The sequence below is a fragment of the Chionomys nivalis genome, chromosome 13, assembly GCF_950005125.1.
Source record: "Chionomys nivalis chromosome 13, mChiNiv1.1, whole genome shotgun sequence".
In the NCBI taxonomy this organism is placed as follows: domain Eukaryota; kingdom Metazoa; phylum Chordata; class Mammalia; order Rodentia; family Cricetidae; genus Chionomys; species Chionomys nivalis.
Window position 1 is genome coordinate 41,572,732 of NC_080098.1, and position 16,209 is coordinate 41,588,940.

The 16,209-nt window shown below is 41.7% G+C and overlaps 1 protein-coding gene across 1 annotated transcript; it reads left to right on the forward strand.

Moving 5' to 3' along the window:
- The first annotated feature begins 8,989 nt into the window (after positions 1 to 8,989).
- On the forward strand, positions 8,990 to 9,934 carry LOC130886015 (olfactory receptor 2B11-like). Its single transcript, XM_057787900.1, has one exon. The coding sequence runs from the start codon at positions 8,990 to 8,992 to the stop codon at positions 9,932 to 9,934; it is 945 nt and encodes a 314-aa protein (XP_057643883.1).
- Positions 9,935 to 16,209: the final 6,275 nt, after the last annotated feature.

Sequence of the window (16,209 nt, forward strand, 5' to 3'; positions counted from 1 at the left end):
TGTCGGGGAATACTGATCAGTGACGCAAACAAGGACACTGAACTTTGTTGCTTTTAAATAATTTTGAAATATATATAATATATATATTATATATATTTTTTCTAGAAATGAAATATCTTCTTTGGCCTTTGAAACTTCTGTTTTGAAACAGTTTCATTGTGTAGCTCAACCTATCCTGATCTCAGAATGTACCTCAAATACTTCCGTCCTCAGCCTCCTGAGTTCTGGGATTTAAGAAATAAAGTTGTAACCAAAAGTTTAAGCATGTGTTTATCGTGTTCATTTCACTTGTGAGGAAAGCACTAGGGAGCTTAACCTGCTTCCAATGTGTGTGGGTAAGAGGGGCGCAGACACGCATGCAGCGCTTTGGGGCGCACATTTCGTCGTGCAACTTGCAGGAGCTCAGCCCATTCCTCTAAAGACCCGGCTGTTGATTCAGGTTTTGTCTCTCCCTTTGGCAAAGCTCACCACCAACCCCGGCTGGAGTGAGAGATTTGGAGAATAGATTTCCTGTTTTCTAAGGAAGACATAGCAATCGGCTTCCATTGAGGACACCTTTGATTAGGCTTCAACAAGGTGTGGAAGAAGGGGGCCCTGTTTGTAGATCCCATTGGTGGTTGGAACATCTATAGAATAATTTATATTTAAAATAACAAAAATAATGTCGGGGACCAGCCTCGACAAAAATACCTCTTCCCAGGGTAAAGGTGTGGGGACTTAGAAAATATTAGTAAAGAATATGAAGACGCAAATGAAAATATTAAAACGGAGAAACATAGAATAGTATCAGGAGGGAATTCCAGTGAGTACTGAAATTCGCCCGTGTTTAATTTCCAATTGCTTTAAATACCTGATCCCCAAAGGTAGGAGTAAGACAAAAACAAACAAAAAACAAAAGGGTGATAGTGCCTTTCAGTGAGCACTCACTACTACCCCACCCTCCCCTGAGCACTGGCTTTCTAAGCAGACTCATCCCCAGACTGAAGTTACTATCAATCTGCATTATCTTTGCACACACGGGCAGCAAAAGCCTACTTCCTTCCCACACTTACACTTTCCAAATCTGTTCTACTGCCTTCTCACCTCACAGTGTTGCCATGGTTCCCAAACCAGAGTTTCTTCATTCTCCACTGTGTTTCAATGACGTTCAATTCTATGGAGCTATGTTTATGAATCTCACCACACGGACCGGGTTACAATTAACCCATATATTAAGTTGAGTAGCAATGTCCTATCCCAGATGAATCCTGATTATAACTCAAGATGCTAGAGGGAAACTCAAGATGCTAAGGGGAGATAAGTATTCCATACTGCCATGAAGCTCCTTAAACACAGAGAAGGAACTCAATGACTTCAGGAAGTCCCTGAAACTGACCCCTCCTTCCCCAAATATCTATATCCAAGCTATAAATATTGTTGAGAGATTCTTAGAGAAGCCGTGTTGACAAGAGGAGTCTTAGATCAGCTGAGACTTCTGGAAAAAGTAGAGATCAGCCAAGAAACCTGGGACAGCTCGGTCTACCTGAGTTGCCTGAAGCAGTCTCTAACCTGTTGTGTTCCCTGTAAGTTGTACAGTAAGCTACCAGGTTCCAGCTTCCCTGGGTTGTCACCCATGCTGGGATGGGCTTTTGGTGGTGTAGCCCTGGAAGTAACACCTGACCCATATTCCTAAAGAAACTGAATAAAACCCAGTGGTTCACCAAGTTGGACTTCAGTTGGACTTTTGCATCAGTTCCCTATCAGGTGAGTTGGACTTCAGTGGTATCCTTACTTCTGCGCCAGTTCCCTATCAGGAGAGAAGACATTAGATCATGCCTCTCCAGCAACAGTGTCACACAGCAACACATACAATTAATATGTGATATTAGAGAACTTGCTAAAAGTACAATGGCTAAATACGTTGTAGTGATGGCAACTGTCGATTCAATTTTTACTAAAAGCCGGATGTTTTGTAAATGTGTGTGAAGTAACCTTCTCCTCCTCCTCCTCCTCCTCCTCCTCCTCCTCCTCCTCCTCCTCCTCCTCCTCCTCCTCTCTCTCTCTCTCTCTCTCTCTCTCTCTCTCTCTCTCTCTCTCTCTCTCTCTCTCTCTCCTAGAGGACCTTTGGTCTGCAGGACCCACATCAGGGAGCAAAGAACGCTGTGTGTATATGCAACATGTAAACCCATGCAAGGGCATGTGCATAAATAAAAATGACAAAAATAACTTTTAAAGGGAATACTTCATTTGTAGTAATTTATTATAGAAACACCCAGAGGACTAATGTTCTCTGTTTGCCAAGCTATAGCTGCAATTTTCTGTTTCAGTGTAGATCTACAGTTGACCCTCCTGTGAAGGGCGCTGCTGATCCTTGGTTCTTAAGGGTTTTCATCTTTTTCCATGAATTTGATGTCCATGTTATTTGCATAGTTTTACTCTTAAGTGGGATTTTTCTTGATGAGATTCCTTAAACATTAATGAAACTCGATTCTTTAGAGCACAATTTAGAAATAGTTTTCCCATAGTTTATCTTGATTTTTTCCACTTTGCTTACATGTTTTTTTTGAGTGGATAGGAATATATGCAAGCAGATTTCTATTCCTCATCTTCTTTTGATACAGTGTCTTACTATGTATCCCTGTCAGGCCTGGTGTAGACCAAGCTGGCCTTTAAATCAAAGATCTACCTGCCTCTGTCTCTGGAGAACTGGGCTTAAAGGATGCTCCACCACATTCCTCAACAGACAGAATGTATATACACATATGTATATGTCTATGTATATAGATATTCTATCTTTTGAGATATATATTTACATCAAATTTTCTCCATTTTTGTTTTTTATGCAAAAATAGTTTTCTATTGCCAAGTTATATAAGATTTCTATCTTGGAATTTCTTTCTTTTTTTTTTTTTTTGGTTTTTTCTAGACAGGGTTTCTCTGTGGCTTTTGAGCCTGTCCTGGAACTAGCTCTGTAGACCAGGCTGGTCTCGAACTCACAGAGATCCGCCTGCCTCTGCCTCCCAAGTGCTGGGATTAAAGGCGTGCGCCACCATTGCCTGGCTCTATCTTGGAATTTCTAATAATTATACTTATGGTTTCTCATTTCCCGCCAGGTTTTTGTGGCAGGGATTCTTTGTGTGCAGCCCTGGTGGTTTCTCACGCTTTGACAAATCTGTCTGTGATAGTTACTCTCTTGAGATCAGTTTTCTCTGTGTACAGCCTTTGCTGTCCTGGAACTCATGGTGATTGATATCAATTGCCAGCTACAAGAGTCAGCTTAGAATATAAGTCTGGGGATGACTGTCAGTTCGAAAACCAACCTTGAATACAGGAGACACTTTAGGGTCCAGGACAGAATACAAAACAGACAGGTTGGGTTGGAGTTCAGTTGGCAGAGGAAGCAGATCTCTGAGTTCGAGGCCAACCTAGTCTACAGAGTGAGTACCAGGACAACCCCTATGTAACAAACCATATTCTGGAAAGACCAAAGATATCTGTTTATGTACATGGCCGAGTATGTTACAGAGGGGTACACATGAGAAGGTGCAGAATAATAGAGAAATGTTTGAAAGCCCCGCTGAAGGCCTTCAACAGATCTTGTAAGCAATGGGGGCGATTTTCTCACAAAATTATGGCATTACATTTATTCAGATGCACCCATGATGCACCAGCCTTTTCCTTTCTTTTTTGTAGAGTGGAAAAAATGAATGTCCCCAGTGTTTAAAGTCTTTTCTGAATTCTGATATAGTTTGTTATTGCTACTCGATAACCCAGCATTGTGTTACTGTTTTGCACATATTTTTCCAGATATTACTAAATTTTAGCGACAGTCATTTATATCTGTTTATGTGCCTTTTGTCTACAGCGAAGACTTTTAGTCCTCAAGGGAATAAATAAATTAACCTCACTGGAATATGAATTTTAGCTCTGCAATTGAAGAAGCAGTCTGAGTCTCTAACGTGGTGACTTTCCTTCTAAACACACACTTGAATCGCCTAGGGAACTACTTAAAATACAGACGCTTTGGGACACAGTCTTAGGATTTTAATTTTGTTTGGTCAGTGGCCTAGAACTGCGTATTTTAGTAAGCACTTCAAGTGCTGTTGAAACAAGTGACTTACAAAACACTGGGTTACAATAGTGAACGGGGAGATGATCTGCAGTAGCACCATGTGCTGACTCAGGAGCTGTGCGAACATCACCCTGTGCTGACTCAGGAGATGCACCAACAGCACCAACATCACCGTGTGCTGACTGAGGAGCTGCACTAACATCACCAACATCACAGTGTGCTGACTCAGGATCTGTATCTCTCCTATCATCACATAGACAAGGGGAGTTATTTACTGGAATTCATTCTATCCAAAAACCTTTTTATATATAGTCTCTTTTAATTAATCCAATAATTCTATAAATAAGTATTACAGTCAGTATTTTGTGGATGAAGACACAGGTTTAATGATATTCATGGCAACAGAATAAGTGGCCAAGTTCAGTTTCAAATCCAAGACTACCTCTTTTGGAAACTCATGATCCTCTCATGGTATCTGTCTTCTCTTTCTTTAGAGTCAAGAATAAGGTTTACAGCCATAAAGTAAAACAAAATGTAGTAATTTAGATTAGTCTCAAACCTTGTCCTTTTCTGCCTTAAGCATTCTAAAATAGTTTTGTTATTTCTTCTTAAAAAGAGAATACGCCAGTCTAGTAAAGTATTGTTTAATTATTTACTCCTGAAGGAGCAAAATAGAAAATAAAACCCCAGCTACCTATATAGGAGATCCTCTATGGAGAACAGACGGACTGAACCAGGCATTGTGGCTCAGGTCTGTAATCCCAGCATGTGGGAGGCAGGAGGAAGAGAATCGAGAGTCCCAGGTTCTCTCCTACACAATGAGGTGGAAGCCAGCCTGGGTTATACAAGACCCAATCATAAAATGCAAACACAAACTAGAATGGAAGGGAGGGAGGGAGGGCATCATAAGAAAATGTAATTTTTTTTTTCTCTTAGGCTGTTTCATTGTGCTTGTGCGGTGGCCGTTGTCTGTTCATCCTCCTGTTCTTCGGCTTGAAAAGGGGAGGTGGAGACTGGAACGGGTGGGGCAGTATATTCCTGTAATCCCAGCATTTGGGAGCTAGAGGCAGACTGCTTGGGGTTCCAGGTCACCCTCAACTACACAGTCAGTTCAAGGCCAGACTCAAAACAAAACAGACAGAGGAGGGACTTTTTGACATTTTGCTCTGAGCAACTTGGTCAGGAGCCATCTAATAACCTTACAAGGGCAGCCTAGGTGTTTGGGAAGGGGCGGGGCTAGAGCCTTTAGCCATCTTTAGAGTTGCTGCCTTTCTTCTACTTTGTTCTAAGGAACAATTTCCTCTGAAAACTCATGGGATGGAGATGGGTCGAAACTGTACCAACTCATGTAAGAAATGACATGTTTAAGGCAGCTAAAAAAAGACCTAACTCTTGACTATGGGAAGCTTGAACAAATGAAATCTGAATTACTCCACACACCACTGACACAGGAAAGTCCATGGGCTCTGATGCCTGCCAAACCTTCACTTAGTATGTGAACTCTAAAAATGTGAAAGTCTTAGAAACCCTAAACAAATTATTCAATTTCTTCAAGCTTCAAATTGTAGATGAGGACAATAATAATACCCACTCTAAGAAACTATTAGGAACCTTCATGTAAAGTGTCAAGGTTGTGTTAAATGATCATTATTGTTACTATTTTTAGTGTGTGTGTGTGTGTGTGTGTGTGTGGTGTGGGAGGTCCTTCTGTCTATGTGTTGCTTTTATTGGTCAATGAATGAAAAACTGCTTTGAGCTTATGGCAGGGAAGAACAGAACTAGGTGGGCAGGGGGACTAAACTGAATGCTGGGAAAAAGAAGGGTGGAGTCAGGGAGAAGTCATTAGGTCACCACCAGACTCAGACATGCTGAAACTTTGCTGATAAGCCACTGCCACATGGTGATACACAGATTAATGGAAATGGGTTAAATTAAGATATAATAGTTGGCCAATAAGAAGCTAGAGCTAATGGGCCAAGCTGTGATTTAAATAATACAGTTTCTGTGTGATTATTTCAGGGATGAGCAGCTGGGAGCCAATAAGCGGCCCCCTTATGCTCTCTCTCTCTCTTTCTCTCTCTCTCTCTGTGTGCGTGTGTGTGTGTGATTATGCATGTATATCTGGGTATCTGTAGAGGCCAGAAGAGGTCATCCCTGGAGACAGGGTTACATGTACTGTGAGTCACCCAATATGAGTGCCGGGAATCAAACACAGGTCCTCTGCAAGAGCAAAACGTGTTCTTAGCTGCTGATCCATCTCGCAGGCCCTATCATTATTGTTATTAATACATGTGTTTGCTTTCTGAAAATTGATGAGGCAAATATCTCCCTCGATAGTAAGGTGAAATTAATGGATGGAAAAACTGATGCAATTTCTAATTGTAGCCAAAGTGGTGAACATAAAATTGATGATACTCCCAGGAGATTAATTTACCAGCAGCAGTCTCTCAGGGATGACTGGTGCAGTGAGTGAAAGATGGTATTATCTGCCGCTGAGTCAGCCTTTGAGCCAGGAGAGAATATTCTCTATCAAGGAACCTGCCACATCTAGACCACTTCTCCCACTCCAGACCTGAGGCATCTGACCCTTCAGCATCGTTTCTCCTGACTAGATTTCTATAGCTGAATACATCTGCTTAGACCCCCAAAACCAGAGGTATGTGCTAGCCAGTCATGTCACTTTCTTCAATACAATATTAAATATCCTGGGTTTTGTTCAGTTTTATTTGGACTTTCTTTCTTTCTCAGGAAAGAATGAGAGAGCAGGCCATGATCAAACAAATTCTTTAAGATACAACACATTAAGGTCAATTCAAGAATCAGATTGTGCAAACAATGGACAAATCAGGAATGTCAAGGATGTTTTTGAGAAGACAGGATGTCATTCTTTTCCTGTACTACTTTATCTGTGAAGACCTGATCCCTGTCAACAAGTCAACGACTGTGTTATCTCGTCTGATTGGAGACAACCCCCTAACATTGCCTCTGTCTCCATATGTCCCTGGCTTTGGTGATTAAACTATTATAACAAACCATCCCAGCCCCGAATTCAGGGACCTTATGGTATTTTAATTATGGTTTGTTAAGTTGACCCAGAGATCTCTAAGAGTCCTCAAGAGAGACACTCAAGCTGATTCTTGCCTGCCAAAATTAAAATTGACCTTCCAAAGAGAGTTTCAATTTAAACTATCCCATGCAGTGCTCACACCAATACTGCTTTTCCTTTCTGGTCACTGCTTTTCTAGCCTCCTAGAACCTCAAAGTGTGGGTTTCTAACCCTTCTGTCTCACACCCATGCCTTGCTACTGTTTGTCACCACTGCCTTACCAGCTAATGCTCTTCCTGTCCCCAGGTGCCTTCATATCCTCTCTCAGCTTCTCATCTCTCGTCTTCGGTCATCCATGTGTGTGTGTGTGTGTGTGAAGATCTTCGTGAGGTGAAGGTCAATGTCAGCTGTCAGGAACTCACTATGCAGCCCAGGTTGCTTGCCTGTCTCCTGAGTGCAGGGATTGGATTAAAGTCATGCAACGCCATGTCTGACCTTGACTTTTTAAAAATTTTATTTTTATTTATTCATTCATTCATTTATTTATTTAATGTGAGTGTGTGTGTGTGTGTGTGTGTGTTCATGCATGCTTGCAGAGGACAGAAGAGGGCGCCATATTCTCCAGGGCTAAAACTACAGGTAGCTGTGAGCCACCTGACATAGGTGCTGGGTACTAAATGCAAGAGCAGAAGGACCTCTTCAACACAGAGCCATCTCTTCAAACCCCTTCCCACTCTATATTTCGAGGTCAATTCTCTCACTGAATATAGAACTTGCTAATTTGGCAAAACTAGCTGGGCTGTAGGCTGCAGGGCCCCTCCTGTCTCTGTCTTTGAAGCATGAGGCCTGCAGGCATGCACCGCCATGCCCAACTTTTCCACACAGGGACTTTTGATGCAAGCACAAGTCCTCCTTCTTGAATGAGGAGCTCTATTACTCTTCCTCTTCTAGAGATGACTTCTTTCATTCCTTCAAAAGAGAAAGATAAGGTATTTTTCTGCTGCATCCAAATACCCAGCAACACCAATTTTTCAAATAATCATTTAAAAAAAAACAAACAAGAGTGGATCCTGAATTCAGTCTATAGCTATAATAACAGGTGTCTTTTATGCTGTGCAATTACAGTTTTAAGAAGTAGGTAGGTTCCTGTAGAAGTTTGAATGTAATTGGCCCCATAATCTCATAGGGAGTGGCACTACTAGGAGGTATGGTTTTGTCGGAGTGGAGTAGGTGTGACCTTTTAGAGGAAGTGTCTCGCTGTGGGGGTGGACTTGGAGGTCTTTGCTCAGTGTCACAGTCTCTTTCCTGTTGCCTGCAAAATGTAGGACTTTCAGCTACTACTCCAGCATCATGTCTGCCTGCACGCCACCATGCTTCCCATCGTGATGAAAATGGACTGAACCTCTGAGATCGTAAGCAATCCACCCCAATTAAATGTTTTCTTTCTCAGAGTTGTCATGGTCGTGGTGTCTCTCCACGGCAATAGAAATCGTAACTAAAAGCTGGGCGGTGGTGGCGCACGCCTTTAATCCCAGCACCTAGGAGGCAGAGGCAAGCAAATCTTTATGAGTTCGAGGCCAGCCTGGTCTACAAGAGCAAGTTCCAGGACAGGCTCCAAAGCTACAGAGAAACCCTGTCTTGAAAAACAAACAAACAAACAAACAAACAAACATCATAACTAAGACAGGTCCAATATCAAGAAGAGTTATCTATAAATTATTGCACTCCTTAGAGCCTCTGTGATGATTTCTGTGGATGGCATATATCCAGTCTTTCCCCATAAAAAGTTTATATTTTTCTAGTGTTTTCAGAATTCCTGCCAACTTGTGATTTTTTTTCAGATCATCCTTTTCTTCCTTGATTTTATTGGGCCGCTCTCCTTTGGAAATTCAATGAAGCTCATCAATAGAGGTTTTCCAGAAGATTTCATTCTCTTGGGCTTTACCAAATACCCATGGCTGGATCGTCCTCTCTTCTTTGTCCTCCTGATCTCCTACATGTTCACATTGCTGGGAAACATTGCTATTATTCTGGTCTCTCAGCTTGATTCCCAGCTCCAAAGTCCCATGTATTTCTTCCTTACCAGCCTTTCATTTTTGGATCTCTGTTTCACCACCACAACTGTCCCTCAAATGTTGTTCAACTTACAGGGGCCCAACAAGAACATCACTTACCTAGGCTGCATGGCCCAGGCCTATGTGTTTCATTGGCTAGGCTGTACAGAATGTGTTCTGCTGGGCATCATGGCCTTAGATCGCTATGTGGCTGTGTGCAAGCCTCTGAGGTACTCTGTCATCATGGACCCCAGGCTCTGTCTGCAGCTGTCCAGCACTGCTTGGCTCACTGGCCTGGCCAATTCACTACTGCAGTCCACCCTCACTGTACAGTTGCCCCTGTGTGGGAACCAGATGCTGGACCACTTCTTCTGTGAGCTGCCTGGGCTTATTAAGATGTCTTGTGGGGACACCACAGTCAATGAGATCACTTTATCAGTGGTGGCCACATTCTTGATAATGGTTCCCCTCTCCATGATACTTGTGTCTTATAGTTACATCGCCCAAACTGTACTTCGAATTCCTTCTGCGGCTGGGAGGCTTAAAGCTTTCAACACTTGCTCATCTCACTTGCTGGTGGTGTCTTTATTTTATGGGCCAGGTATCTACATCTACATGCAACCCTCCGAAGACGGCTCCCAAGACCTCATCAAGGTCTTGACTCTGTTTTACTGTGTCATTACTCCTATGGCTAATCCATTCATCTACACTCTGAGGAACAAAGATGTCATAGGGGCTATGAGGAGGCTTCTGAGAAAGGCCATTTCAACTACGGGGATATGAAAAACGATTCTTTATTCTGAATGGGAGGGCCCGACATTCATATGAAGCATCCTTTGGACTTTGATTTTGTTTTGTCTGAAATGGCGGAATTGCTGACCTTGAATTTGCTGGTATCCTCTAGAGTGTTGGGATTACAGTTGCACATCACCACACTCAGCTTAAATGTCTTCATCAAAACCACCCACAAGCCGGGCGGTGGTGGCGCACACCTTTAATCCCAGCACTCGGGAGGCAGAGGCAGGCGGATCTCTGTGAGTTCGAGGCCAGCCTGGTCTACAAGAGCTAGTTCCAGGACGGAGAAGGGAGAAACTAAGGAGAAACCCTGTCTCGAAAAATCAAAAAAAAAAAAAAAAAAAAAAAAACCACACCCACATGCTGCTAATGCCATGAATGCGTTATATCTTAATAAGTTGTTGGCCCAATGGGTCCCTAGGCTCATCTAATCATCACAAATCATTGCCAAGGCTATCGGTTATCCTCCCCAACGTGTAAGACCCCATTGCTGACTTATGTCATAAAGAAATTGAGCTGGTGCCCAACAAGAACTTTACTGCTAACTAACTAATATTCATGGTGCTGGAAGGTGCTGTGAACACTACTTGAGGAGAAAAGTAATTAATATCCCTCAGCCACAAGACCTGCAACCTACAACAGCGACTGCCTGCAAAAAATAAATTGGTGCAACAATGGCACAAATAGGAATAACTGACTATTTTTTTTAAATATTTATTTATTTATTTATTTATTTATTTATTTATTTATTATGTATACAGTATTCTGTCTGTCTGTGTCTGCAGGCCAGAAGAGGGCACCAAACCCCATTACAGATGGTTGTGAGCCACCATGTGGTTGCTGGGAATTGAACTCATGACCTTTGGAAGAGCAGGCAATGCTCTTAACCACTGAGCCATCTCTCCAGCCCCCTGACTATTTTTTAAAAGAATTGGATTTAAGTTTTATTCCATGAGCTAGAACCCTGACACAGTTAATGAGGGCAAGACTCTGCTATCAGATGGATCACAGGCTTAGGGGAGAGCTTACTACTATTATTCTGCTAAATGAACATGACAGTGCGATGATATCAACCACATATTGCTGTACTCTTCTTGCAAGAGACAATAATTAACACCGAGACCCACAAATGGACAATGTGCAGAGAATGAGGCACTTTGAAACACTCAGCCCTAAATGAGATGTTTTTATCAAACCCCTCACCTCAAGGCTCAAGGATGTATGCCAAAGAGAAGACAAAAAGATTGTAAGAGCCATAGGTAAAAGATGACTCCAAGGAAACAGCATCTTCCAGACCCAACACGGTTGATCACGTATGTACTTAGAGACTGTAATAGCACGCACAAGGCCAGCACTAATTCAAACCAGACAAAACCCCAGTATGGAGAAGGGGAAGTGGCACAAAGTCCCACCCTAACCAAGAAGCTATTTGCAATTATACCTGCTAGGTCAGGGAAAATCAGCTTTTGCTTTTTTTTTTTTTTTTCAATGAGTGACAATGAGGTATATCAATCACACTCTAGGACAGGCTCCATGCCCTTGACCAACACAAAATGGAGCCCATGTTTTTTTTTGTGTGTGTGCATGCTTTTTGTTTTGGTTTATTTTAGTGTTTTTTTGTCTTACTAGTTTTTTTTCATGATTTTCCTTTGTTGTTTGTTTTGAGAGAGGGAAAGAAAGAACATGAAGTGTATAGTTAGGGGAGGTAAGAAGGATCTGAGAAGAGTTGCATGAGGGGAAAGAATATGAGCAAAATATATTATATGACCTCCCTCTTAGCAGCTCTGGCATTCAGGAGAGTGACCCCTGCATCTTGCCTATGCAACACAGTAGAGCTGACTCTGGCAGTGTAGGTCTGGTGAGACAGCCCAGAGGGTATAAAAGTGGGAGAACTGGCCCCACCCCTTGCTCCTTGGAGCATGGCGTGTACTAGCCTGGGCAATGCTAGAGAGTTCACCCTGGTAGTGAAGATGGGAAAGCTGGTGAGCTGATCCACCCTGCAACCAACCAGGACTATGAGTTGACCCACCCCAACATTCACCCGATCTATGACCTGCTGGAACACAAGAAGGGATTGGTGCTGCAGATCCAATTCTTCTCCTGTTGTGTTACTTTCCAGACACATCTACTTTCTTTGAGTGGGTCTTCTTTCCAGAATGAAGAGTTCTTTGTCCACCCCACAGAACACAAGCTGTGATGAAACCCTCTATCTATTCTAATCTAAAGTATTAGTTTTAAAGCAAAAATTTGTTTCTTTTAAATTTCACTATCATGCCAGGCTTTGTGGCTCTCACTTGGAATCCCAACAAAAGTGAAGGGGAGACAGGAAAATCAGGAGTTCAAGACCAATCTTGGCTCATGAACCCCATCCCAACCCCTATTATTCTGGCAAAAGAAAAAAAAATCTTCTACCACTACCAACAAATCTAACAAAACAAATAAACAAATATCTAATGTGACAGGTGATATCTGCATATTGGAGCAGGGAAAATTCTAGAACACAATACTATTGAAGGTGTACATTGTTATCTTTCAATATGTGGACACACTGTGAAATGCCAAAATCTTTTTATTGTTTTGTGATGAGACTTGGGCACATGGACTGTTTTTGTTCTGTTTCTGGTATGGATACAGCAGGTTGGAGAAATGCACAGGATGTGTAGGCTGGGTTTGGGCTGAAAGTTGGCTATGGCATAGGCAGGCTGAAGTCAAGTGGATACAGGGACCTGGATATGTGTAGTGGTCTAGGCTTGGTGGTTTGGGGTGGTATAATCAAGACTGACCAGACTGAATGGGGAACCCAAGCTAGATCTGGGCATTAGGGAGGGTGCCTGGTGAGGAGTAGGCCACATACTAACATTCTTCTCTTCTAAAACCTCTTGAGTCAGGCCCACAGTTCAAATCACTCTCAGCACCACTGTCCTCCATGCTCCTACTAGTATAGCCCACCGTGCCCTGCTTAAAGTGTTTAACTGCTTTTCTAGTTCAAAGTCCCAAAGTGGCCGGGCAGTGGTGGCGCACGCCTTTAATCCCAGCACTTGGGAGGCAGAGGCAGGCGGATCTCTATGAGTTCGAGACCAGCCTGGTCTACTAGAGCTAGTTCCAGGACAGGCTCCAAAACCACAGAGAAACCCTGTCTCGAAAAAGAAAGAAAGAAAAAAGTCCCAACGTGTTTCATATTCCTGTAAATGAAAACATGGTCAGGCCAATCACAAAATACCACAGTCCCTGGTACCAACTTTTATCTTAGTTAAGAGTTTCTGTGGCTTTGAAGAGACACCATGAGCATAAAAACTCTTATAAAGAAAAACATTCAATTGTACCCGGCTTACAGTTTCAAAGGTTTAGTCCATTATCATCATTGTGAGAAGCATGGCAGCATGCAGGCAGAAAAGATGAAGAAGGAGCTGAGATTTCTACATCTTGACCTTCAGGCAACAGGAAAAGAACTGTGTAGCACACTGGGCATAGCTTGAACATAGAAGACCTCAAAGCCCACCCCCACAGTGATATACTTTCTCCAACAAGGCCACACTTACTTCAACTAAACTAAACCTCCTAATACTGCTACCCCCTATGGGTGTCATTTTATTCAAACCACAACCTCCCTGACTACATCACAGAGAATTGGAAGCTTTCCTTTCTTTTTGTCTTTTATGCATATTCCCTATATCCTTTTAGTTTATTCTGTCTAATACACTTATCATGTATTTGTCTCCTGTCACCTTCTTTCCTTGTCCATCCACTGTCTTCACTCTACATAAATATACAAATTGAGATTCTTCTTTATTTTTTGGAGACAGGATCTTATTCTGTACCCCATGGTGACCACTCTTTTGCAAGCCTGTAACCCTTTCTTCCCAAATGTGTGATTACAGTTGTATTATACCATGCTGGGCAAGAGACTATGTGTTTTATGTATAGATTGGTTGGATTTGAATTGCACATTACCTGTGACTCAATCTCTTTGTCTCAGTTATCTCATCTGGATAAGAAGGTAATAATAGTACATTCATGTTTGTATTGGTGATTAAATTGGTTCCTGTACACTAAAAGCATTATAAATGTCAGCCACTGCTAGTATATTAGAATGTAAATTCCATTGAGATTAAGGACTTTGTTTTCTACTATATCCCCAGTGTGCTTAACGATGATATGTGTTTGATGATTAAGATTCTCAAAAGTTATACTTACCTACTCACAGTTACATTTGCAGAAACTTACAAGAATAAAACACGTATGTCTAATTAAGATAATTAAGTACACTTTTGCTGATTTAGTTATATTTTAACCACTTGAGAAAACTGAGTCACAACAAAACCAAAATTTATTTAAAACTAGGGTTTTTGTTTGTTTGCTTTTTCTAAGTTGTATGTTACCCAGAAATTAAAATTGCAAGAATGGTAAAGCCATCCTTCTGGGAGTTCAGCAAAACTTGGAAGCCTGCACAAATGAGGCCAAGAGGGCCAAGAGGACAATCATCATTGTGGTCCTTGTCCTCTAAAGTCAGACAGGACCTACGGGACAATGATACTCTCTCTGATAAAGTAATTGCCTGTCCCCTGATTGGATAGGCAACAAAATCTGCAGGGATTACACACTAACGAGCATCCATTCTACAGGGAGGGCATATTGGGACCCTCAGGCTATGTGTACTGCATTGCAGAGGGTATTATTGTGTGGGGTCTAGACCATTGATAAAAGGTGTGTGAGGGAAGTGTAACTTTTCAAAGGAAAAAGAGGGAGAAAGAGAGGAGACTTTCTAAAATGAGAGCCTTTAAAAGTATCCGGGCAGCTTTCACAGAAATGCCTAAAGTGAAGCAAAGCAGAACAAAACAAAACAAAACTCAAACCTACAGATATTTACTGATGGTAATAGATGTGGAGGCCCAAAAATGTGAGCCTATTTTCATATTGACCAAAGGTCAGAGAGTTGGAAACTACCTCTAGTTCCTTCAATGTTACTGTGCTTCTACTTCAAACAAAGGTCCCACTTAGATTTACACCAAAGAGTTCTTTTCTCTCAAGGCTATTGTCAACAGGTGTGGCTAATAGCCAGCTCTTGTGCTTCAGGAATAGAGAAGTAGATTGTTCCTACCTTAAACAAAAGTCTAAGGATCCAACTAAGTTCCAGTTAAGGAGATAATGTTGGATTCCATCCAGGGAATGGTTTGCCTACAGAATGTTTTGGTCTAGGGTGTGAGTGTGACTGTTTTGTTCTAGCAACACAGAATGTTTAACTATGAATGTAGCCCATGACATTCAATTGGTGTGTTCATTTCCTTGGATCTTGTTAATGCAGTCTTTTTGTTTTACTCCAACCTCTTGAGATCAGGGGTATTTTAAGCAGTTGGAAATCAAACACGGGTGAATTTCAATACTCACTGGAATTCCCTCCTGATATTATCCTATATGTTTCTTTGTTTTATTATTTTCATTCGTGTCTTCGTATTCTTTACTAATATTTTCTAAATCCCCATGCCTCTACCCTGGCAAGAGGTATTTTTGCCAAGGCTGATCCCTGACAAATGGACTGTCTTTCCAGGTGGATAAAGACCTTCCCCCTTCCAGCTGCTGTTTTTGGTAATGTACTTCAGAGTGTCTTGCACACCAGACATGGTGGCACACTCCCTTTATTCTAGTACTGGAAGACAAAGACAGGTGGATTACTCCTGGCGACAACAATTCACTTCAGAAAAGATGATGGGCATTGAAGAACCTCCACATGGAGTTTGCTTTTATCACGGCACAGTTAATAACTGGGCAAGAAACTGCTCTTACCTCGACTGCTGGCATATGTTTCTGTTATCTACAAGACCGATTCAATGATTAGAACATAAATGGTTATGGAGAGTTTTAATGTTGCAGCTACAGAGATAAATTATCTTGTGCTACATTTAGCTCATTTTATAACCATTCATTGTCTACTTCTATGTCTGACTTAATGTCCTTGTGCTTATTAGGGAAATTCCTTTGAAATGTACTAACATGTCACCGGGTTCCACCAATCCACAGGCTAAGACTGTTTCAGATGACTATAACCTACCCAACTCATTTCCACCAATTATTTTTTAATATGCCTTGATTTATTGCTTTCTTTTGTTCTTGTAACCTAAATCCATGTTCCACACATATTTTGCTCCATAATAAACTCTTGCTGTTTTTGGAAATTTTCATTTTTGTTTGTTTGTTTGGTTTTGGTCACCTTCCCCATGTACTAATACTAGCTCCCTAAGATCAAAATGAGATTTCCCCCCTCCATA

Bases quoted from the DNA above. Each gene is read 5' to 3' on its own strand.
- LOC130886015 (XM_057787900.1), top strand. From the start codon at position 8,990: ATGAAGCTCATCAATAGAGGTTTTCCAGAAGATTTCATTCTCTTGGGC.